The 26,301-nt window shown below is 34.7% G+C and overlaps 1 protein-coding gene across 1 annotated transcript in view; it reads left to right on the plus strand.

The window, feature by feature from the left end:
- The first annotated feature begins 1,181 nt into the window (after positions 1-1,181).
- The window catches only part of LOC123524847 (WD repeat-containing protein 36-like), a 31,991-nt gene continuing 6,871 nt past the window's right edge, over positions 1,182-26,301 (plus strand). Inside the window, exons 1-8 of the mRNA XM_053539692.1 lie at positions 1,182-1,299; positions 15,532-15,697; positions 18,002-18,110; positions 18,741-18,820; positions 21,760-21,968; positions 22,772-22,923; positions 23,344-23,466; positions 24,560-24,638. Of these exons, the coding sequence (XP_053395667.1) occupies positions 1,182-1,299; positions 15,532-15,697; positions 18,002-18,110; positions 18,741-18,820; positions 21,760-21,968; positions 22,772-22,923; positions 23,344-23,466; positions 24,560-24,638 (1,036 nt within the window). The remainder of the gene's footprint in view (positions 1,300-15,531; positions 15,698-18,001; positions 18,111-18,740; positions 18,821-21,759; positions 21,969-22,771; positions 22,924-23,343; positions 23,467-24,559; positions 24,639-26,301) is intronic.

Here is a 26,301-nt window from a genome sequence, read left to right on the forward strand (position 1 = left end):
GTCAGGCGTTGTTTAAAAGTGTCATAAAATACATCACTCTCTTGTCCAGTTTTACTTAAACACCCATTGTCGGTAAGGTGTACCTAACAGTGACAGACGGATACCATCTAGTTCTTCCAATATAAAGTAGTGAGTGTCAGCTTAGAGTATATTAGCCTTTTCAACATTGAAAGGAAAAAGCTTTATGATCAGTGTTATAAAAAAAAGCATGCGTATCATCGAATACTGTAAGATAAATGTTTATGCAGTCTATCTTACACTTAAAATAAACAATTGTTAAATTTGAAATGTATTGTATAACTTATTAACTATTTATGAATAATAATACACAAGTGGCTTTGAGAGAGATTTTTTGAATTGCATCAATGAAAATTTATCATTTACATGATAAAAATTTCCAGCAGTGTTTAGGAATACTTTAAGAAATGCAGTGTTTATTTGATTGATATCCTTCATGTCTGATATAAATAGCTAATTGATGAAAATTGCTCAGTGCTGAGTCAGCAATGAATCCATGGTCGTATCTTTATGAAAGTGGTTATCTCAAAAATGGTCAATATCTGAATCTTACACTTTTTTGGGATAAGCAGAAACTTAACTACTTTTTGAGTGGTTGTAGGATAATCCCTGTTTTGTTAATGTTTGTATTGTGATGCTTGGTTGCGTTCAGTGCTTCCAAAGGAATTTTACAGATTTAAGTAAGATGTATGAAAAGCATAACAAAGTTCTTTTCAATACAAGATACTATTTTGATACAAAATTTATTATATATACTTTGATAGAAATAAAATAGAAATAATGATCTTTTTTTTTTCAATGTGTGAACATTTCCGACAATTTATTTATTATAATGACGATGACTAAATTGAAAGGTTCAAAGGAGGAATTTGATAGTGTGACAGTGTTTTGATGTTTATTTTGAATACAATAACTGGAATTTTGATCATTATTTAGTAAAATCAGAGTCTTGGCAAATAATGAACAGGACACTTCTTTTGTTATTTCTATTACATTTTGTAGTAATGGTAAATACTTGTTCGTTGTTTAAAATCAGAACGCTCTTGTCCAGTAGCTGAGGGTGAGACTGGCGTTGGTGATGATGAAAAAACATGACAGAAATTATAATAATAAAATAGTTATGACAGACATATCACCATTATGGATATCAACATTGAACAAACATGTCTGTATTGGTGTTACATCCCTATGATAGTTGTGGCTTGGAAAACGGAAGAAATATTGGGTTACGCAAAAGGTGTAATAGAATTACTGGAATATATAAGCTTAACATTTCTCAAAGTATGTGCGTAAAAAGCACAGGAGGTTTGACAGAGTAATATTATGACAGAGTCTAGTGGTTGGACATGAATGGAACTGAGGCTACAGACATACATTAAACCTACTGATACATGAAAGGACATCGGACATTATGCTAAGGATTTTGCCCTAAGTTCAATGCTATTTCTTGTCTTCAGTAGCTGATAGTTTTATAAAACAGCTTCAAATACTGATAAATAAGTTATATTCCTATCAAACTGTCACAAAAAATAGTTTTATTTCATATTTGTTTTCTTGAAAATCGAACAGTTTGTAACTAAGGGTCATATTTTTGAAAAATTTGAAATGTGTATTTTTAGTTAAAATAAGCATTGGTATTTTAGGTATGTCTACTGTGAAGTATTTTAACACAGTAAATAAACTTATACCATGCAGATTATCAGTTTTATTGACATTTTTGAAAATAAACGAAACGGAAAAAATAAAAGTGGAACAAAACTTTTGGTCCCTAACTGTAACTCAGTTATTTCCACCCGAGTGCCCATGATAACACCATGCATTGATCATAGCCTATTGTTTGTTTTCTATACATCTGTTGCTATACTGTATTTATACACATGTACAATACTGACCGGGCATTATGTGGAGGATTATTATTGAATACATGCAGTGGTGTAGCTGGCCATACATTGGCGTAGTTGGCCTTTTTCAGTTGAAACGGAGGGGTGCAGGAGACTGCCTATTCCACTGTGGGTTTATGGATGCCTTACTTTTAGCATTTTATATCAGTGGAACAGAACTTCACTAGCTAGTATCAACATTTATATAGATATTCTTGGGGTGTCTGTGTTAGTTCTTTGAGGTCATTACTAGTATTTCAATTGACTTCAAAATAAGTTTCAGACGTGTGAGCGAATTGATGTTAATTCTGGTGGTGTCAGTGTTAGTTCTGGGCGAGTCAGTATTAGTTCTATGGGTCTCAGTGTAAGTTCTGGAAGCAACTGGGTTAGTTAATGAGATGGTGTCTGGTAGAGTTCTGTTAGGGTATAGGATGCTGGATCGAATAAAAGCAAATGTTGCTCTTAAAATGCATTATAGGTTCGCTTCAACTGTGCCCTACAAAAGGTAAAACATTTGCACCTAAATGGCACTATTCCCATAAAAGTTTGTCTGTATTTCTTTGTCATGTTTACGTTGAAGACACATATGTAATATGTCGAAGCCACTTGCTTGGTTCTTGACTTACGACAGATGCAGTTGTCTCAATCCTGATGACACTCAGTCGACGGACTTAGACTGTCAAGAGGTAACAGATCTGATTGAAAAATTCATAAGGTATACTTATGACGATCTGTCTGCTTTCTAGCTTGACTTTCTATGTCCGCTATTTATTTAGTTTAGTGTTTTCTGTGCTTGAAATATTTACAAAAATAAATAAAGCTGTAGATATGTAAGGTTTAGGAAACACATGCAATAAATGTCAAATATTTATGTAAAAATGTATTTGCTGACACCCTGTACGTAGTTTTTTTTTCAATTTTAAACACTTTCCCACCTGTGACCAAGTGCCAGTTTTTGCAGCATACATATATACTAATTACTTACAAAGGCATGTGAATTATTTTGTTGCGTCACTCGGGGGAAAAATGTTTAAAATGTAAAAATGATTTATGTTCATATTTTAATAGAAAAGAGAATGAGAAATGTCTACAAAGTCGTCTTTTTTTGTTCATAAACTTGTAAAATGAAGTCGCATTTATCAAGAAATGGTCTTCAACTATCGTAACTATGCAATTTCAGAAGTCTATCCCTATGTCACTTTTTCCTTAATCGGATAGACAATCTGAATAGGAAAATGTCCGAGGTCCTTTAGGTGTAGAATATAAAGATACGGTCTCTGCCTCATATGTGAATACAGAACGTTCAACGAGCATACATTATTTTTATGCGACTTGCATTATAATCAGTTACTCTTACATACTTTAGCAATCGTTTCCGCTGTTGTTTTGCTATATCAAAACTGGTCATTACTGATTGTAAAGTCTTTCAAACTTGCAAGCTTAACAGATGAAGGTTTCTGAACATTACTAAAACATTTGAGGCAACTCATATAGGTGTGTATCTAGATGGTCATAGGTTAAACATTCTTAGAGGAGGACTTTCAGATTGAAATCCATCGAATTTAAACCTAACGAGGATAATGATCCTTTTGCAGTATTTGGACTTTCATAACCTGTTCTGCAAGAAAATCAATCACTTCTTCCAAAGATGGTGAGAATGGATCATTATTCCTTTCATTGCAGAAACCCAAACAATAGTGCGATAAATGTTTGGTGCTATTTTATGTTTCAGATATCCACGAGGACAGGTGAAATTTTCGAGGATTTTTCTGAAAATTGTTTTCTAAAAATTTCCCGGACACTGCGTGTCTATTTCAACTTCTGTTAAGCCGGTGCTAATAATAAGTTTGTAGTTCTTTATATCTATCTAAATCAATATGAATGATATCTTACAATGTTCGCAGTTTTGTTGACAAAATGCTCAAATGCAAATCCGTTCAAACAATGTTAAGCATATTACCATAACGCTGCATGAGCGTTAAATTTCTGTTAGACATGTCTTTCGTTCTTATCCTTTCCTTCATGTTAACTTTTTAGTTGTAATTGTACAAATCTATGTTATGTGCTCTTAGGAATAAATATGTTTAAACTAAAACGCTGCAGATATTTAATGTATAAATAATAAAATAATATAAAAAGGGAACAAAAGTACATGCCATTAGTATACGTTTAATTAAATATCGCAGATAAAATTAGCAGTAGAAAGTGTGGAAGGCGGGTGATAAATCGGAGTCGTTGAAAGATACGGCGGAATTTCATACAATTTTTGGGATAACATGTTAGATTTGATCCCGCATTTGAGAGAGAATGACGCATTTCATAGATGCGGTTAAAGGTTAATTGGCTTCTAAAAGTTAAAGTGCTAGATGGCTTCTTCAACCCACATCGGTGAGCGGCAAGTGATTTAAAGTCAACGACCTTAATCACTCGGCCACGGTGGCCTAGGAGTCAATTTGCTCGAATATTGAACCACAGATTTGTTTCTCGGGGGTTGGTAGCGTACATTTGTATACATAATTGCTGAATTGTTCAGCAAAGTTTGATTTTTAGTTGCTTGATTGTGGTTTTGTTTTTAATTTGAAAATTTGATTGCTAATTATCGAGATTGTTCAAGTCGATTGCGAAGCAAGTTCTACAACTTATATTAATCACTCTCGACACCTCATTCCTGATGGAATCCATCGCCACGAGGGTATGAGAGAAGATAAGCCAGTTCCCCCTTTTAATGCTAAACGCCAAGCAAGGGAGTCACTAGTACTATTTTTCACGTCTTTGGTATGACGCGGCCGGGGATCGAACCCACGACCTCTCGCACTCGAAGCGGACGTTCTACCACTAGGCTATCGAGGCGGTTATATTTGTGTGTTGGTGTTAGAGGTGTGTAAATTTATAATTTGGTGTTTTAGAGTTGTGAACTCTTTGGAGTATATACTAATCCCCAATGATAGCGTGATTCCCGCCGAAACGCGTGGACGAGTCCATTTTATGATAACTGATAAAATAACAATTCATAATGCTTGCTCATTACTTGACAAGTAAATATAGTAAATATTAGTATTTGTTTCATTTTAACTATCCAGTTAGTAAACTGCAACAAAGCTCAGTCGGATAACAATTGGATATAAGCAAATCGTTTTGTGAGTTCGAATCCTCATAAGGATTTTTTTCAGATTGTTTCCCCATTCGTTTTCATTTTTGTTTCCATATTTTCGTTTCCTTCTTTGATGGTTTGTATTTGCATATATGTCTTTATATAACATAATAGTATGTTCATTATTCGCTTAATATAAGTGCATGCATTTAATCAATATCATATTTGATATGATGCTAAACCTTTCTCATCTGCCATATCGGCTTTGGATATTTCTCTGTCGTGTTGTCACAGAGCACATAAAGGAATCTAAAACAATTTATGCAAAAATGAAATAAAAATTAAATGTCGATGCTGAGTTTCGAACCAACACGGCAAAAGATCTGTTTAATATGGACAGTATGCTTTACCTCTGAGCTAATTTGCAATTGGTACTAAAACTAGAAATTTTAGATTTTAACATGTTAGAAAAATGTTGAATTCCCTATGTTCCATTTTAATCTATTTATAGTCATGTTTGTAAATGGGGCATAGTAGTTTGTTTTGAGTTTTGAGACAGATTGTTTGGTTTTGAATGGTTCTTACTTAACTGGTGCTGGAAGGGGAATAAGTATTGAAATACTTGCGGAAATTTTGTTTTTCATATTTACTTGCGTATTTTAGATAAAGCTTCTGACGAAGCGCACTCCGGGAGAAGTACGTTCCAACTTAAGTCAAGTCTCAACGATAACATGAGACGACATTTCCACGACAATTGTTACGGTGTCGCTCCGTACGACCTTGTTGATTCATTTATTACTTGTAATAAAGCATTGATTCTACGTTTTCATAACTGAAAAAGCGAGTTTAATGTGTGAAAGCTATATTAGGTATTTGTAAATAAAATGAACTAGTTACAAATAAATTTATGTAAGCTACATAAATGTTGCGAGGCAACGATAACAGAAAATATGTGACAACACATACAGAGTTGCAAAGTCTCAACATCATAATTACCATTTGAAATGGTAGAAAATTCGTATGTACATTTTCTCTTTTCGTCGAGACCATTTCTTGGACACTTTCATAAATAACTGGATGATGCGTGAGCTAAGTACAACAATTTAATCAGTATCACAAATGCATTTGTCGTTCACAAGCTGAACTACATTTTACATTAATGTCTTAAGCAGACTGGAATAAAAGTCTTCGAAATGGATACATACAATTTATAATTATACAACTTTAGCATGAATTAAAACGTAAAGTTCATGCTCTACAATAGAAACAAGTATCTTCAGGTGTTCCATTTATTTTAAATACCATGGGATGCTGCAAGCATTGTCGGTGAATCCTACAGATAGTGTTGTTCAGCTGAAACATTACTCATACATTCAGTTTTAAAAAGTGTATACATATTATGTATTTCAGTGTTTACATTTTACGTTACAGAGCGGGTAGAGAACCTTAGACAAAAAGTAATTAAGATTTTAATATTTGGAAGAACACAACAATTTTATAATTGTATACTTTACTGCATTTCTTTCTGCCTCGTCCTTTTTTAAAACGTGCATTTAGGCCTACTGAAATATTTCATTATTTCGCGTTTTTTCATCAAAGACGGAAATTCGCGAAACTTGTGCATTTACTAAGATCCGCCATACTTGTACAGCTTATTGCATCACTTTTCAAATTCAATTCATGAAAGTCGTGCAGTAACTCGAACTTTTTCTTTCGCGTTTTACTGAATTGCCCTTTTCCTTTCTTTAAATTGAAATTCCTGGAAAGATAAGTATTTATTTTATTCTCAAACAATTTTGCATTTTAATGCGTGTCTCTTTTTTTCTAAAAACAAAATAAAACTTGATCTTCAACTATCTCATTAAGCTATTATTTATTTTTTCCCTCTAATCTATTTTCGCAGTGACTCAAGTATTTATCCTTGATAATTACGCTATTTTACTACATCTGTTTACTCCCCTCGCTTTTTTAACTCACAATTAATTAAATCATACGAATATACTGAAATTACATTTTTTACCTTATTTCTTGTCAAAAGATTTTGTTACGTTGCAATAGATATGCTTTCAAAAGATCTTCTTATAAAGTCATGTATGATCCGCAAGATCTCTAATAAGTTTCTGTATAAATTTTACAAACAATCATTTAAAAGGGCAATGTATATTCTATGCGTACGTAGTAAGTTATTAAGTGAAAGCCCTCCGAGACCGAGTGGTCGCTGACTTCGAATCACTTGGCCTCTCGGCCATGTGCTTGAAATTTCGCTTTGGGTGTGGGATTCTTTCATATAAGAAAGCCATCCAGTCGGCTTACAGTAGGTCGTTTGCTCTACTCAGGTGCCCGTCCATATATAAACTAATATTCAGAGGGGCACCTAGGGCCTTCAGTCACCTCGAAAAGCTTAAAAGTCGCCTTATTATCTCTAATTGTCTCGGAGTGACGTAAAAGCTTTTATTAATGTAACTAATAGGGCTCAAAAATGCTTATACATTCACACCTAATAAATAATACGTGTGCCAGTAATCAATATTGTATAGATAATTCTGATCGTTAAGCATTACTTCTAGAACTTTGCACAGAAGTTAAGTATTGGGTACACATGTTTTTGTTTTCACGTGCAGGCGTATCACTCATTTCGTCCGCATATAATACTTATTACGTGGGAATACAGTAAGAAAGTGTAAACGTATTAGCTATTATTACATACTTAATTACACATTCAATTAAATTACAGTGGAACTTGAGACGTCACTATTTTTCCATATTGACGTTCCAGTTTCATATCTGGTACGTGACGTCATTTGTGACGTCAATTTCATACATGTCTTCACGTCGATATTTTCATTTTTACTTAGGCGAAAGATCAAATCTCTATCATTTATATAATGATTACAAGTGTAGTATGTGAATGTTATAAAAAGATTATTAGATTTGCATCGAGAAATATCAAGGGGCAGGAAGTGATGTGGTTCAAGAGAGCGAAATGGTTGCAAACTTAAAAAAAAGACGGGTATTTGCTAAAATGATAGCATATACGTTTATTTTTCATCAGGGAAGTGGCTTTTTATGGTATTTTGAACTTTACGGATATGTGCATGCATCAATTCAATGTCTACGCCACGCACAGTTTTGCATTTCAGCGTCGTAAAATGGTCATGTGCATGTTTTGATATTTGAACGGGCTTGTTTCTTGCCCATTTATTTTTAATTATTATGATCAAACTAAAACTAAAACCTTTAAACGAGACAAAAGAATTTCATAAAAGTTTGGCTCTGCATGTTTCACAAATGATTTTATATCCAAATAGGGCTAAATCGCGTTTGAGCTCTTTTTTTTTTTTGCTGCAAACTTGCACTTCAAGCAATTTGGGACGCAAACTTTTACTTTGGAAATGGTTTACAACTCTAGGAACATGTCGATTATGTTACATGTACATTTTTGCAGCATCCCGCGGCCCTTTGATGTTTTGAATTAAAAAATTTGTTTTGATAGAAAGCTTGAAAATTTGAGTGTAATGTGCGACTTACAATTGAAAGCGCCGACTTTAACATAAACTCTATAAGACAATCTCAATAATTCACGTTATTTCATGAATCTCATAAATCACAATAATTTAAAAATAATTTAAATTTCCTTTTCATATTTAAGGCTGAAGACGAGTTTCCATCACGCCAAGATATAAAAATGTCCTTAAATTTAGCAAACGAAAAGCGAAAAAGTCCAATAAACGGCGCAATGAAGAGGTGGTAGATTTGCATATTTAAAAAAAAGAAATGAACTATCATATCTCTAAGTTTCATAAAGTGCAGATTTTCGTCTAAGAGACACATGACTTTTTCGCCAATAAAAACAGCGAAACGAAAATGTTTTGCTAACATTTACGATGGACTACTTAAAACTTAAGTGGTATAAATAAAGAGCAATCAGTGGAAACTACAAAAGAATGTGAAGTTTTTGGAGCGAAAATCATTCAAATAAGATCGAAGAAGAAGAAATTATAACAATTGATAGTGTACCTTCATTAAGCAATATACCGGCGATGATAAAAGTGAAAAATATCAACAAACTTTAGGTAAAATAAATGAGGCGACTTCATTTTTGACACGTTTGGTACGGGATGGGAAATATTCTACAACAAGTATTTCATTTAAGTTTTTCAAAGATACTTAACAATGGTACGATTGCAAAACGATTTCTTAATTGAGGCTTACTGAAGAAAGTAAAGAATGATTTTGCACAGGCCAATGATTATTGGAAAGACAATTAGTCAGATTCATGCATGGAATTTGCCCATCAGGGGCCTGTTCAAGGAAGCGACTGTAGGTTACTACAATTTGTCATCATCTGACATCAATCTTCCTGTTCCGTCAGAAAGAGTATTAAACGATTTTAGCCCAGTCAATTACATTTGGTAGTGATAAACTGGAACTAGGGATTCTTAAAGAAAACATGGAGATGTTGGCTGAGTTTGGTGTTATTTTTTCACATCAAACATAACTGTGAACGACGTATCTTTCGTTGCTTTCCCATAGACTTCATCGTTTTCTATTAGAATCCCTGATTCAAATTCAGCACTACCAAAAGCATTCATTTGTGGGCAAAGCCAGGCTTGAATCTGACAAATTGTCCTCCCAATAATCTCTCGCATGTCCAAAAGTTTTTAGTTTCTTTTAAATACCTCATTTCAGAAATCGTTTTGCAATAGTACCATTGTAAGGCATCTTTGAACAACTTACTTGAAATATTTCATTTGAAATCTCTCCGAAAGTCGCGCAAAATTTCTGCTGCAATCACTGGTGCATATTTCTCGATACAAATCTAATAACCTATAATTACTTACTCACTTTATGTTGCTTATTTGCTTCCTGTGCTTCAAATGGATCTTTTTGCAGGCTGTATTACAATTAAGATTCGCGCACGCAGTAGTATAAGTCAACTCTGTGCCACCGTACATGTTGCTTTTATTTTGATTAACATATCTTGGGGAAACTGTTTAATGGAAAAACGAGATCAAAATAAACTACTACACACTGAACAAAATCTAAATTTTCAATCATATTTAGACTTGCTGGTATGTTTAACTCAAATAAGTAATGTGTTTAGCCACAATACTTCAATGAGTGTCAGTAACGCTTGCCTGTGTTTTTGTTTAGAGTTTGCAACATCATCGGTAAGAGTGAGGAACATGATATTAGATAAATATTGAGTGTTTTTGATAAAACAGTTGCAGTAATATATTTCTAAGACACTGCATTTAATTTATCATGGACTGTCTATAACTATTGTTTTTGAAAACGTGTAATATAATTATTTTTGTTCTGGAAAATAGCAAAATACTTATATTTACTCAAAAAACAGACGAATGTTTTTAAAAATCTAAATGTTTTAATCAATTTGTGCGATTACATTTAGAATCTGAATACATGTTCATGCAAAGACACAAGTAAATGTAATCAAAGTAATTATCATATATGAAAATTATATCAGCCGTGTCATACAGAGCGATACAGTATACAGCCATCGTTGAGATGTTGTCACATGATATCGTTGAGACATGACTTACGTTGGAACGTACTTCTCCCAGAGTAGTGTTGTGAATGTTTAATTTAAGTGTAAATAGTACGTCACCAACTTGAAGTATATAGAATATAAACGGTGACAAATATACATAATATCTTCAAAAAATACACAAACAAATAAAGTGCTAGTTTCCGAGGTAAAGATTAGCCAAAGACAAGTGGCGAAACCGTTGGTAACGCGTGTCTACTTACTAGTATTGTGAAATAATGCCAGTCCTTAATTTGTTTGGATTTCAATTTATTACCTGATTTTCAGCGAAGTATTGAAATATTAGAGTGAATAATATCTGGTATTTTCACAGTGAAAAATATCAAATATATTTTTCAGTGGTAAGAAACTGTGAAATGGGTGAATTTAGTCAAAACTTGAAATAAAAAGAACATCTGTTTGTTTTACTTGTACATATTGAAATATCTTTCACTCATGACTACAATATCTTACATTCTCACTCGTGAAACTATTGCATCTGGTATTCACTCGTGAAAGATATTTCTTACACTGAAACAAACAAATACCCTATATGTATTTCAATTTTAAACAAAAATTGTTATATATTCATTCTGATTGTATTTTAAAGGGACTTGTCTATAGATATGGCTAAAAATGATATTTCAGTAAAATTGAAGTTTGGTCATATGTATAAGAAAATGACGTTTTGTTTCTAAACTATTTCAATGAATGCTAAATTAAGAAATAAAGCATGTCTGAATCGGAAATCGAACGAGGGAGGCATCATCAGTAAAAAATTCCCTTCCACGACCAATACTTAACAACCGTTTCAAAACCGTTATAATTAAGGTAGATTGATGATATGCCTTCAGGTAAAACCATCAGTCTTAATTTTTGAATTCTCTTATATTCTTAAATCGGATAATTTATCTATTTTTAGTATTGTTGATCATCAAAAGTTTTACCACTTGTGTAATTTTCGAAAGGAATATCACTTGAAAATCTTTCACACGATTCTAAAATATGAGCCATCGTTTGGAAATACGAACGCCGCGTATATCTAGTGGGCTCGATCTATGTAGGAACGTGGAACATATCACTTTTTTTTCATTGTTCATTGACAATAACTTTGAATTGGCTGAAAGAAAATGAATTCGTAAACACATGACAGATATTATTAATCCTCACCATGAATTAGACTTGGAAAGTGGGATTTATGTGGTCTTGCATAAAACTAAACTTTCTTGTAAATCGTTATTTTTAAGTTAAATATACATTTATATATTTTTCTTTCATATATAAAGGAAGGCGTTTACGATGGTGTTTAAAATGCACTAAGTATAACATTATACAACTTAAACGCAATATCAACATTTTTAAAATTATAATTAATGAAATTACATCATTAATGAATCATTGGAACTCTTTATCTTAAAATGTTTATGTACGAATCATTTCTTATTATTGTTGATAGCCCGCTTCCTGTTATTGGCAGTTTTCAAAGTGGGGCTGATAAGATTCATGCAAGGTTAACAGACGAAACAAAGAGGCTGCCACGATTTCGACACGTCAGAAGTATCTCAGCGTATTACATCCAATTTGTAGGTGGGGCAAAAGAGAATAATCTTGCTGTGAATTCATGAATTCATTTTCCCTTTTTAACAAACCCCCAAAAACAGAAAACTGGTTTACCACACCCGCAAAAAAGGGAATGGCAAAAAATAGCGGTAACAGCTTATGCTGTATTGTGTAATATGTGTTGTTAATTTAAAGTAATTATTTTATGTGCTTAATTCGATTAAATAAGCCGGTCGGCCGTTACGCAAATTTATTATCTTTGCCGAGGTATTTTGCTAGAGCAAAATAAAATATAAATGTTTTAAGTAATCAGATATTATAAGTATGGAATAGTTCTGGTGAAAAGATGAAATTTAAAACGGGGTATTTTATCAAGAATTTTTAATGTTTGCTTTCGTTTTTTCATATTTGTCACACGTTTTCGCGATCGTGATTTTCGGACTTTTTTTATCCTTTCTTAAAAGATTTTCTAGTACAATTGAAATAAAAAGCCAACAAAAGTATGCATTTAATAATAATATGATGACTCTTGCAAAAGCAACTCTTATTTTAAAGCATTTTTTGTGAATAAAAGCATGTGACCTTTAAATATTCAATGATTTGAGCATTTCAACTCTCCCCACCCACCTTGTTACAATGATAAGTGAACATGAGTGCAAGTCCATCTATTGCTAAGTGACAGTGTGTATAGTTGCTAAAAGTTGCAAGAATATGTAATAAAAACAGTTTAAAGTGTTTATTATGCATAATTGTAAATTCCCCCCTGAGTGAAAAAATCCCCCAAAACTGCTCGTCGCGCGCTTTTTTCTTCCCCCAATGACAGGCTGGGGCCTCTTCCCCCAGTCGTAAAAAAAAACCCTGTACAATCGAATGTTCACCTTGATGATATCTAGATAAAGTTTGAAACTGGGTCACTTGTGGTCAAAACTAGGTCAGTAGGTATAAAAATAGAAAAACATTGTGACCTCTCTAGAGGCCGTACTCTTCATGAGATCTTCATGAAAATTGGTGAGAATGTTCACCTTGATAATATTTAGGTCAAGGTCAAAACTGGGTCATATGCCTTCAAAACTAGGTCATTAGGTTAAATAATAGAAAAACCTTGTGACCTCTCTAGAAGCCATATTTTTCAATAAATCTTCATGAAAATTGGAGCATGTGGAGACAGGTGAGCGATTCAGGACCATCATGGTCCTCTTGTTTGGTTAAAGTTTTTGATAAAGTCAAATATCTCTGTTACTATCAAAGCTTGAAACTTAAAATACTTATTTACCATCAAAGTCTACACTAGGAAAAACAATCCCAATAACTCTGATTGATTTTTTTTACAGAGTTATGCCCCTTTTTAACTTCGACTTTTTTTGTTAACGTTTTATATAACATCCAGTATCTCTGTTACTATCAAAGCTATTAACTTGAAACTTGAAGTAGTTATTTACTATCACAGGCTAAACCATAAGAAACAATCCCCATAACTCTGATTAGAATTTTGACAGATTTATGCCACTTTTACTTGCAAAGCTCTAAATCAGAGTCGAGCACTGAGAGAAGTCGAGCATGCTGTCTTACGGACAGCTCTTGTTTTAGAATGCTTCCACTTAGGACCATCAGAGACATGAATGACAAAACTTATTTTAGAATGCTTCAGAAACATTGTTCTAATTTTTGGTTGAGATTTCTTCCATTTCCAGAAACATCATTTACAGAATTTACTCATGCATGTATAACTGCTACCCTGCAAGTGTATTTGAAAACCAGTTAAATATGACCAGAGTTATTGCATTTCAAAAACTGTAACTTTTGTCATTCTGCATTTGTATCCTGGTAATGGTTAGTCACATTGAGCTGATGTTTAATGTAGATGTTTGCATTTTCACATACCTACTTCTCTGCATTATTTGAAAATCAGTCTAGTATGGCCAGAGTTATTGCCCTTTAATTTCTTTAAAACTGCAAGTTTTTGTTCATCTACAGCCATGTTTTTGTAATGGTTAGTCACATTTAACTGATATTTTGTGGGGTTATTTGTACTTACTATAATATTTTTTTCTAAATCATTTGTTAAATATATACATACTTTGACTAGAGTTATTGCTCCTTAATATAAAATTGCAGCTTTTTTTGTTCTACTTCAACCATTTGTTGAGTATATATTTGGTGTGAATGTTAGTATACTCAGAGATGTTTCTTCGCAAATGTTCTTTGTTGTTAGAGTTGTTGACCCTGATTTGATTGATGATAATTTGTCACAGTATATGAGCTTTAGTGGATGTTATTTGTTAATCCACGCCACGAGTGGTGGGGGATTATAGGAATGGTCTCCGTCAGTCCATCCGTAACATTTTGTGTCCGCTCTGTATGTCCTAAACCCCTTGAAGGATTTTCATGAAACTTTGGTCAAATGATCACCTCATCAAGACGATGTGCAGAACTCATGAGTCAGACATGACAGCTTGAGGTCAAGGTCACAACTCAAGGTCAAAGGTTTGAGCCTTCCGTTTTGTGTCTGCTCTGTATCTCCTAATCCCCTTGAAGGATTTTCATGAAACTTGGATCAAATGATCACCTCATTAAGACGATGTGCAGAACTCATGAGTCAGCCATGTTGGCTCAAGGTCAAGGTCACAACTCAAGGTCGAAGGTTTGAGCTCTGTTTCTCCTAAACCCCTTGAAGGATTTTCATGAAACTTGGGTCAAATGATCACCTCATCAAGACGATGTGCAGAACTCATGAGTCAGCCATGTCGGCACAAGGTCAAGGTCACAACTCAAGGTCAAAGGTATGAGCCTTCCATTTGTGTCCGCTCTGTGTGTCCTAAACGCCTTGAAGGATTTTCAGATTTATTGATGTCGTCATACATGGACTATAAAATATACTTAACAACATCAATGCTTCAACCCAATACCATCAACCCTTTCACTATTCATAACAGCGGCAGAAGATATAGCTGTCTTTCAGACTGCCTTGTTAATGTTTGTATTAACTTGAGAATGCTTTTCATGAAACCCAAGTTAAATTCAGCTTATTTATACCATAAGAAAGTGCAATTTCTGTCCCTCCAGTACCAAATCTATCCGAGCTACTTGAATGCTTTTATTAACTAGCCAATATATCACTAGAGATTTCTCCTCACTTTCCCTTCTGATATGACAGTTATAGCTCCTGAAATATTTATAAAGAAAGTCAGCTTTTTATTTACAAGTCTGCCTGTTTAATATTCTAAATTCTGTGAACAGTTAGTGTTGACATTAGGTTTTGATGGGGACCAGACATTCTCTTCGCTAGGGATAATAATTCGTAATGATTTTCCATTTTCAAACTTAGTGGTTGAGAATATTCAATGAAAAAATTTTTTAGTATGCAGAAACAGGCAGAGGAGGCTGCCTGTAATGAGCATCTGATATGTATCTATATATGTGTTAAATATTTTCAGCACATGAATCCTGTGTACAGGGTATAGCTATTGATGGATTAAATCAGCTGACTATCTCTGCTGGCAGAGAGGGAGATATAAAGTTCTGGAAATTTAAAGACAGAGTGATGCTAGAAACGTGTAAACTGGACTCTACAGTTTCTAAAATACTCCTTCACCGGGAAAGGTAATAAGTTATATTTTGTTTTCATGTCTGCAGAATAAATGAAATTATACAATTATGTTGTTGTCAACAAAAGTAAATATTGATGGTGTGGCTGAAACAAAAATCTACTTTTGTTATTATATACCTATGCATAGCCCTTTTCAAATTGTTAGGTTGGCAATCTGAAATTTTTTAAGTTGTAGAGCTTTTGTTGACCCCTTTACGCTGACGGCCACATCCAAGTCAGTTTTACATGTAAGTATATTTCTCTAAGACTACTTGGCCCAATGCTTTCAAACTTCACACCGGAATTTGGCATCATGAGGTTTCCTCACAGGACAAATAACATAATTCTAGCTTTTATTGCCGAGCCCACTGGGGTTGAGCTCGACATAGTTGTCACAATGGCGGTTCGGTGTATTCGGCATTTGTCCAGGCTATAACTTATCCTTCTTAAATAACTTGGCACATATGTTTGCCTCAGTGACACTGTGTGTCGCATGCACGAACCAGATTGGTAGCTTAAAGGTCAAGGTCATACTTTGGTATCATGAGGTTACCTCACACAAGTAACATAATTCTAGCTTTTAAAGTTTTATTGTCGAGCCCACTGGCGATAATCTCAACATAGTTGTCACAATGGCGGTTTGGCGTATATTTGCCTCAATGACACCGTGTGTTGTGTGCAAGAACCAGATTGGTAGCTTAAAGGTCAAGGTCATACTTCGAGGTCAAAGGTCAAAACTCGGTGCTGTTTTGCTTGTCCTGGCTGTAACTCAGCCATGGATTGAGAGATGCTTAAATACTTTGGCACAAATGTTTGCCTCAATAAGATGATGTGTCATGTGCAATAAGCAGATTGGTAGCTTAAAGGTCAAGGTCATACTTAGAGGTCAAAGGTCAAAACTTGGTGCAGTTTTCCTTGTCCGGGCTGTAACTCAGCCATGGATTGAGGGTTTCTTAAATAGCTTTGCACAATTGTTTGCCTCAAAGAGACAGTCTGCCAGGCAAAAGAAGTTGAAAGGTCAAGGTCACACTTAGGGGTCAAAGGTCAAAAGTTGATGCAGTTTCTCTTGTATTGGCTGTAACTTAGCCATCAATGGAGATGTTCTTAAATAACTTGGCAGAAATGTTTGCTGCAATCAGTTCTGTTGCCGCCAAATAGTTTTTCTGAATCTGAATAGGATACGGCTGGCTTTTACACGACGGGAGGGAGTGCGCTTAATCTAAATGAGAGAGTCTATTTCTAAATGAGTCCACTGTCTCTAAGTTCACGACACTGTCATCAAGTTTATTCCAATCCAATAGTGTTCTTGAAAAAATGAGAATCTAAAGTTATCAGTGACTGCTGAGATCGGTTTATAGCACTTTGAGTTGTTAGTTACGTAATTATCCACAATGTTGGAGGTAATATGGTCAGAATATTTTTTTGCCCTTACTGCTCGTTTAGGTCTCTGTCTCTGAATGTAGTGGTCTGCGTTGATAGCCGGTACTAGCCCTTCCACCACCTTGTACATCAGCGTCAGACGTTGGTTTTTACGACGGTTCTGCAATGATGGAAGTTCCAACTTTTGAAGCATCTCTGTTACACATCCTTCGTGTCTTGAGTGATAGTCTTTGGTGATGAAACGTGCTGCTGATCTTTGCACTTTTTCAAGTTTTTCAATTTCACCTTTAGTATATGGGTCCCAGATTGCACTCCCATATTCCATTTTTGAACGTACCAAGGATATATATGCATTTTTCCTACACTCTTGAGGCGTATGATGTAGATTCCTCCTCAGAAAGCCTAAGGTCGAGTTTCCTTTCTTTCGTACTTGATCAATATGAGTGTTCCATTTCAAGTCTTCAGAGATATTGATACCCAAGTATGGATGTTCCTGGACCTGTTTTAGAATTTGACCTTTCATAGAATAAAAGTGCACTGATTTTTGTTTTGTACTAAGATGGAAACATTCTTTACATTAAATTCCATTCCCCAGTCACTGGCCCATTTAACTAAATTGTCAAGGTCTTGTTGAAGTTGAAGATAATCTTTAAAGGTTTTGATTTTTCTATATAATAAACAGTCATCTGCGAATAGGCGTATTGTTGATTTCACATATTCAGGCATATCATTAATATGGCAAAGAAATAACAGAGGGCCTAGCACAGTTCCCTGAGGCACACCTGAGTCAACATCCACTTGTTGAGATGGCAGGCTGGTCTGGATCCATGCTGGTCGCAAAGCCACTATGTTGGTTTTCTCATGGCATGGCTCAAATATCTTCTATGTTTCTTATGTTTACGTCTATTTGATGTTTCAGAAAGTTATATCTATTTCAGTTCTATGTTGGCTGTTGCCCGGGATGATTTCCATGTATACATCATAGATGCTGATACCAGAAAAGTTGTGAGAAAATTTGTAGGTCATGATAACAGAATAACAGATATGGTATGCTCAATTAGCATCTATATATAGACACAGAAAAATTATGAATTTTGATACTGTAGATATAATAATATTTGTAATGAATTTCCTTTTATGAAATGAGTGTCTTGTAAATCAAAAACGAAAGCAATTTTTCCACATTTAAGTAAAACTGGATGTTATATACACAAAGTCTTAAAAATTCAAATATGGCTGTTGTCTTCCAAAGTGCAGAAATGAAAGTGTGAAAAATACACAATCTACAGTAGCATAGTTTTAAAGGTCCATTACTAAGGGAAAGTGAGTTGGCAATTTTTTTCATAGCCAGTGCATAGAATTCTGCAAGACACTAAATAATGAAGATTGGCAGGTCAAAATTTACAGAAGGTCTTTGGAACTCAAAGAAATGTATGTGTATTATGTTGAAATTTCAATGAATCGACAGAATGACCCCCCAGGTCTTTTTAACTTTCTTCATACTTCATAGAAAAATAATTGTACATATACTGCGATTTATTTCGAATTGCTACATACCAACTTTCATTTTCCAATAAAATGAAATAGTTTCTGTGCTTTTTAAAAGAAATTAAAATGTTCACTTTCCTTAGTATTGGACCTTTAAAGTTGTTACCTAGTTGCATATTTTGTATACAGACATTCAGTACAGATGCAAGATGGTTAGTCACAGCAGCTATGGATTGTTCTCTCAGAGTCTGGGATCTACCAACTGGCAGGTAATGATTGTGATCTTGAAATAGTCATATATACAAAGTATTTGATATGATTTGATTTGCTCCCTGATTTTCATTGGGCATTCCCACTGGTAAAATTGGTACCCAGCATTCATTTGAAAAATACATGAAAAAAACAGTAAGTGCAAGAAACTAGTCCTTGCAGCAGTGAATACGACATATAGGCTAATAGTTAATCAAGTTTTCCCATTCTCTCAGCAAATATCCTTTATTACGGTACTGGTAATTTTGTGATTTGGTATACTTGTAAGAGGAACTGTTAGTCTTCAATGTCAAATATCTTTCATTTTTTATGGCCCCCTGTCACAACAAAGTTTGGGGTATGTTGTTTTGCTTATGAATGCTTTGGCCAACAATAGTCATATTTCTTAAGATAGCTTGTGAGCGGTAGGTAACACCTAGTTATATATGGCAGTCAGTCTCCTCTTCTCCTTACTACAATCAATCTGTTCTCTGCATTAACTGACAATTTATTCACATGAATAAGGGATGAGGCAGTAACCCATAAGCTTTGCCATGGATTCCAATCTATAACTTTGATTCTGATTGGAAATCTTGTGCTCCCCCTTTTGAGCTAACTTGGAAGGTAAACTCTAATTTGAATAGTATGAGTTTTATTGTCCCCTGCCACAAAAGTGGGAGAGGGATATAGTTATGTAGTCTCTCTGTCCATCTGTTAGTCAGACATTTTTGTCCAGAACCATTACTTTCAAACCTTTGAAAGGAATGTAATGAAACTTGACCTATTGATAGACGGCGATGAGATTAATTGCAGAGTAAAAGAGCCATAACTCTTGAATAATTTTGGAAATTATCTCCCTTATTGTACTTTAAAACCATTGAAGAGAACATCATGAACATGATATAATGATAGATGATAATAAGACAGAGTGCATGGAGCAAGAAAACAAACTTTATCCTAAATAAATTTGGAATTATTACTTTAAGTATTTTTTTTTTGTCAGGATGATAATTTTAAAACCACTTCATGAAGTGAATTTTATGAAACATGATGTTATGATAGAAAACCTTGAGATGGAGTGCAGAGAGCAAGAAAAACAACAACACTACTCTGTGTTGAATAGTGCAGAGAGCAAGAAACAATTCTATGTTGAATGGTTATCTCCCTTTTTATATGCCTCTGAAAGAGCGGGGCGTATTATGTCACTTGTGAACACACGTGGCGGGCGGGTGGTCGGCGTCCAAAGCATGTCCGCTCTCTAAGTTGAACAGATTTCATGCGATCTTCACCAATCTTGCTGACAATGTTTGTGGGCATAATATCTCGGCCAAGTTTGATAACCAGCCAAATCGCCCCAGGCACTCTTGGATTATGGCCCTTGAACTACTCGAAAAACTGCGAATTTAGACTTGTCCGCTCTCTACGTCGAACAGTTTTCATCCGATCTTCATCAAACTTGCTGACAATGTTTGTGGGCATAATATCTCGGCCAAGTTCGATAACCAGCCAAATCGCCCCAGGCACTCTTGGATTATGGCCCTTGAATTAGGCCAAGTTCAATGACAGGCGTATTTCGTGACAGTCTGGCACTCTTGTTTGTACTTAAATTTTCTTTTGTCTGGACATTAGTTTTTCAATTGATGGAGGTAATTTTTTGAAGCTGTTGATGATAGGTGGCAGTGAGAGGTAGTACAGGGCTCTAAAACCAGAATTCATTCTTGAATAATCTTTTTATTTTTTCCCCTTTTGTATTTTTTTGTCCGGACTGTAACATTTAAACCGCTGAAGTGAATGAAATGAAACATTATATAAATATCATATGACAGCATGTGTGGCATTGATATTGTCAACCCAAGGGCAGAATGTCACCCGAGGCGAAAGCCGAGTGGTGACATTCTGTTTCGAGGGTTGACAATATCAGTGGCACACACGCTGCCATATGATATTTATTTTATTATACCGAACAAAATTAAGTACAGAAAAAGTTTTAAAATGTTTTAAATTCTTTTGTTTTTCTTTCCGACAGTTACTGTCGTCTGAATCGCCTGTGTACACATTGAATAGTGACGTCACTACTATATGAGTAGAAGGAAGTCAATCATTTCATGATTTTTGGCTAAAAATTGAAGCAGTTATTTGCCTTTATATGACATTCAAATTATCAGCGCGGTCACATGACCTGACAGTCACTTTTCAAAGGTTGAAAATGTTTTTGATAGTCAAAATACCTTTTCTCGGGTAATGGGATTTTATCATTGTAGACAAAAGTGAGGTATAATAAAACGGTTATGATAGATAGCAACAAGAGGAAATGAAGAAGACATAACACAAGAACCATAAATCTGTCCGTCCGTACGAGGTTAACCAAATGGGACCGTTTCGTCTAGCATCAATACCCCTTACTAGAATGACTTGATACTAATGCAGATGTAACCTGTGACCATTCCTCATCTTCAGACATCACCTGACCTCAGTTTGACCTTGACCTCATTTTGGACTTAGGCTGCTTTATATGGGCCATCTCTTGGTTAACCAAATTTGGACCGTTTCGTCTAGCATCTATACCCCTTACTAGAATGACTTGATACTAATGCAGATGTAACCTGTGACCATTCCTCATCTTCAGACATCATCTGACCCCAGTTTGACCTTGACCTTGACCTCATTTTGGACTTAGGTTGCTTTATATGGGCCATCTCTTGGTTAACCAAATGGGACCGTTTCGTCTAGCATCAATACCGCTTACAAGAATGATTGATACTAACACAGATGTACCTGTGACCATTCCTCATCTTCAAACATCACTTGAACGCAACTCCTTGTTTAATTATGTTCCTTGTTGTACTGAACCTGAGGACCAAATGAAAGAACTTAGTTGTTGTTTTTTTCCATAAAAGGTAATGACATCTCTAAAACTGCTCTTGTGATTATGTCTCTCACACTGCTCTTGTTTTTACAGACCGATTGATTGTTTCTTAGTGGATAGTGCTGTGACCTCACTCTCAATGTCACCTACATATGATTTCCTTGCCACATGTCACCTTGATGATGTTGGGGTTTACCTCTGGGCAAACAAAACACTGTTTTCACATGTGCCACTCACAGCTCTGCCAGCAAACTATGAACCACAGATAATTGAAATGCCATCAACAAGAAAACATACTGCAGGTATGTATTCCTTCATTTGCAAAGGTGTTTCAACCAAAATGTTAGTTGAGACACAGAATGTGTACAAATGACATAAAAGTTTCTGTGAATATTTTGCCTTCTGCTGCAAGAAATTTTAATGTGCAGTGACAAAATTGTTCATTGACATTGTATTGTTTTCATTGCATAAAGTTCCTTATTTCACAGGGGGCAAAATATACCGAATGTAAGTGTAGGTTCAGTCCTTTCTGTTTATTCCAATATAGTTAAAAGCATAAAAGATACAACATTGACATTAATGAAAGATAAAAATTAGAGTAAAACAATGCAAAAATTGCAAAAAGAATATTGAAACACTTAACATTGTCTATCACAATACTATGAAAAATGGCAGAAGAATATACTGGTACCAGGTACATAATATTGGAAAAGCTTGTTAGTACATTAGTATGCAAGACATTGATAAATAATTATCAATTTCATTAAGACAGTTGAAATGTAGTGTAAATCATATACTAACAAACAAAATATGTGTTGAAAAGACAAACAACAACATCACACTTTTAGGCAACAAACAGTAGGAATATATGATACAGTGATCATAACTTTCTTTTGCATCATGTAACACTTTTACATGAAATTTTGGTTTTGTCATAAAGGGATATATCCTTGGTACACAAAACAGTACAACAATATCACACCTTTAGACACCAAACAGTAGGAATTTTACAGGAAATAAGAAACTGGTTTTGTCATTAAAGTGTAATATCCTTGGTACACAAAACATGTATCTTTCATTTACTTCCACATGCATTCACTTACAGCTGAGAGTGTCGATGAAGAAGCCCAGGATGAGGAGGAGGAATTTATCCGAGCCGAGTTCAAATCTGCGGAGCAGATCAGTCATGAGTTAGTGACACTTTCTCTTCTGCCAAATTCAAGATGGCAGAATCTGCTTAACTTAGATATAATCAAGGTATTTGTATCTAAGATTTCTTTAATTTATTACCAGACAGGAGAATTTTTTAGGTAGTTTTAGATCATCTTTGAAGCAGAATTTTGTTGTGGAACTTGAATAAAGAACATTTAGCTAAAATTTCATGTATCTGCAGTGTTCATTTTACAAAAATTATTTGACAATACAATGGATAGACAAGAGCAGTATTTGCCTAAAATGTTTTAATCTAGGTTTTGGTTAAATCATGTAAGTAAAACACTGTAACGTAGCATTAAGATAGTTCAAACTCTGTTGTGTTTGTTTTCCATTTTTTGTGCAATTTAAAAAAAATGTTTTCTTCCAAATTTCTTGTGATAAAATCTGATACTATAGTTTTTTACCTGCATACTGAAGGTGTATACTGTATAAAAGTATATAAATTTCTGTTTGTTTTCAAAGCAAAGAAACAAACCTAAAGAGCCACCTAAGGCCCCCAAGGCAGCTCCATTCTTCCTACCAACTGTGGCAGGCCTGGAACCAAAGTTTGCTGTTGATGAAGATGCCAGTAAAAAAGAAGCTAAGGTATTACAATATTTCAGCACTTGATAAGTAATCACAAAACTTCAGCACTTAAGGACAGATATTCAATAACCTGTTAGCCATTCTGGTAACAGTGACTTTTGATACTGAAAATAGTTTCCAATGGATAACTGGATTTCACTTCGGCCTATGCCCTTTATACATCATACAGTGATTGCCTATGATCATCAGATGACATCTATCTAATTGAGGGTCAGTATGTGAAAGGTCTAGGTTACTGACAGTAATACTGAAATGGCTTCCATTAAATAATTGGAGGAGAACATTTGGGCATAGAGCCTTAATAAAGTGATTGCCTGTGTTCATTATATGAACTCTACCTTTGTTTTGAGAGCCAGTAGGTGCAAGGTCAATGTCACTGAATTTGTTGGAGAACATTTAGGCATACAGTGTTCATACAGTGATTGCCTCTGGTTGTCATTTTAGAGAATCATAGTTCAAAGGTCACTAGTATGAGTATGAAAACATTTTCCAATCAATAACTCACGTGTCTTATTATTACCTGTCCTCATAACATGACTTTTTTTTTTTTTTGGAGTCATTTATTTAAAGATTAAGAGCACAGTGACCATGACATTGATAATGGTTTCAGATCAGTATCTGAAAATACTTGGGCTTACAAACTTCATAGGATTTGCTGTTGGTCAGTTGATAAAGCCTGTTGTTGTGGGAGTTGGTATATCAAAGGTCAAAGTCACCTGTAGACTAAAACTTTTTCAGCACAATAATGCTTAGACAGAATTTATAGCATGATTGCCAATATCCTTTTATTGCCAAAGGTCACAGTGACATTGAGACTTGAAACAGTTTTCACTAAATATAGGCATGTGGGGTATGATTACCTGTGGTCAGTGAGTGGGGGTTATTGGGTCAAAGGTCACAGCAACCAATGCTTGGAATAACAGCAGCAGGGTCAAAGTTCAGCATTACAAACCTGGTTATCTCTGACATGTCACCATGAAGGACAAACTGATTTTCTAAATGGCCCATGTTAGAAATTTTATATATCATAAATAAGTCATCATTGTACGTCAATGAGAGAAGCTAATAATGAATAATAATCTGTACTCTACAGTCAAAGTTGGAGGCAGGAAATCTTATGCCATTGTGTACACTAGGACAGCTATTGAAGAGAGGCAACTCAAGTAAAAATTGTAAGTAACAAAGTTATTGCATGGTAAGTACTAGCAATTAGTTTAAGTCATTCCGATTGAAAATGGGGGGAGGTATTATTAGTTACACTGCTTGTTGGTGACAGGTTATTGGAGATATGCTGTTGAGGAAATCCATATCAGGCGAGAGCAAAGATGATGTGTCACATCCTAAGCTCAATGGTCAAGGTCACACTTAGAGATCAAAGATTTAAGGTCATTTTTGTTGTCTGCTTTTCATGCATGCATTGGTATGTAAATACCTTGGGACCAACAATTACCATAACAAGGCAGTGTGTTGAGTTCAAGACCAATACTTCTTTCTCAAAGGACAAAGCCACACTTAGAGGTCAAAGATTTATCATTTTTATGCCCCTGGGGCATATAGCGATTGAGCTGTCAGTCTGTTTGTCCGTTCAAAGGAACCAGATTTTACAGTTTCATGTACAGCACACATTAATGACCTGATTCAGTTCATACTCACACTCAGCAATCTTTGTGGCAAGACCTACAAACTGACCTATATATAGATGACCTGTATACCTAAGCTTTCAAACTTAAAACCTTTAAAACACATTTTATACTCCTACAGCCCCACAAATGACCCAGTTCAGTGAAAACTCAAATTCATTAAATCTTGTAACAAGATCTACAAGGCCTTCATATAACCACCACCTTCAAACTTAAAACCTCACACTGCCAGACCAGAGTTATGGCCCTTGACTTAGTCAAATTAGGCACAAAAAGGGCCCTAGTTTGTGTCACATGTATCTCAAAATGTGTTTGACCCAGGCATTACAGAAATATTATTCAGCATGTGAAGTTGAGCATCTGGGGTTTTGTTACAGATATCACTCTGCCGGACCAGAGTTATGGCCCTTGACTTAGTAAAAAAAAATGCATAAATAGGCAAAGAAATTTGTGTCACACATATCTCAAAAAGTATTTTACCAAGGCTTATTAAACATAAGAATATTCAGTATGAAAAGTTGTACATCTGTGATTATGTTCAGGATTTCTAGGAGTCAGACGAGAGTTATGACCTTTGATTGTCAAAAATATGTATAAAGGGGATACAAGTTTGTGTCGCATATATCTAAAAAAATATTTAGAGTATGGATAATATTCTACATGGTTTCATGACTATAGGTGTAATATTTTTTAAAGATACATGCAACTCGAACGTTTTCATCAACTCTGATCTGGTTTTAATGTGGAATTTATCGTGGAAAACAATTTTGGTAGAGTACATTTCATTGTAAATTTCAGCCTTTTTGACACACAAAAAAAAATTCAATTTTGACTTTATTTGTTGATTAATTGTAATAATGTAGTATAAAGGAAGAGGTAAATCAGCATACATCTTATTACGAAGAGGTACCAGGACTTAGAGTGAACATTTGGGAAATGTTATATACCATGTGAAGTTATGCACCTCATGTTCTGTTTGGTATTTCATTAAAACCAGATCAGAGTTGGTGAAAACGTTCGAGTTGCATGTATCTTTAAAAAATATTACACCTATAGTCATGAAACCATGTAGAATATTATCCAGCATGTGAAATTGTACTTCTGAGTTTTTTTTTTATTATTTCACTGCAAAACCAGGGTTATGGCCCTTGACTAAGTCAAAAAATAAAAGTTTGTGTCCCATGTATCTCAAAAT

This window comes from Mercenaria mercenaria, chromosome 3 (assembly GCF_021730395.1).
Source record: "Mercenaria mercenaria strain notata chromosome 3, MADL_Memer_1, whole genome shotgun sequence".
Lineage (NCBI taxonomy): Eukaryota > Metazoa > Mollusca > Bivalvia > Venerida > Veneridae > Mercenaria > Mercenaria mercenaria.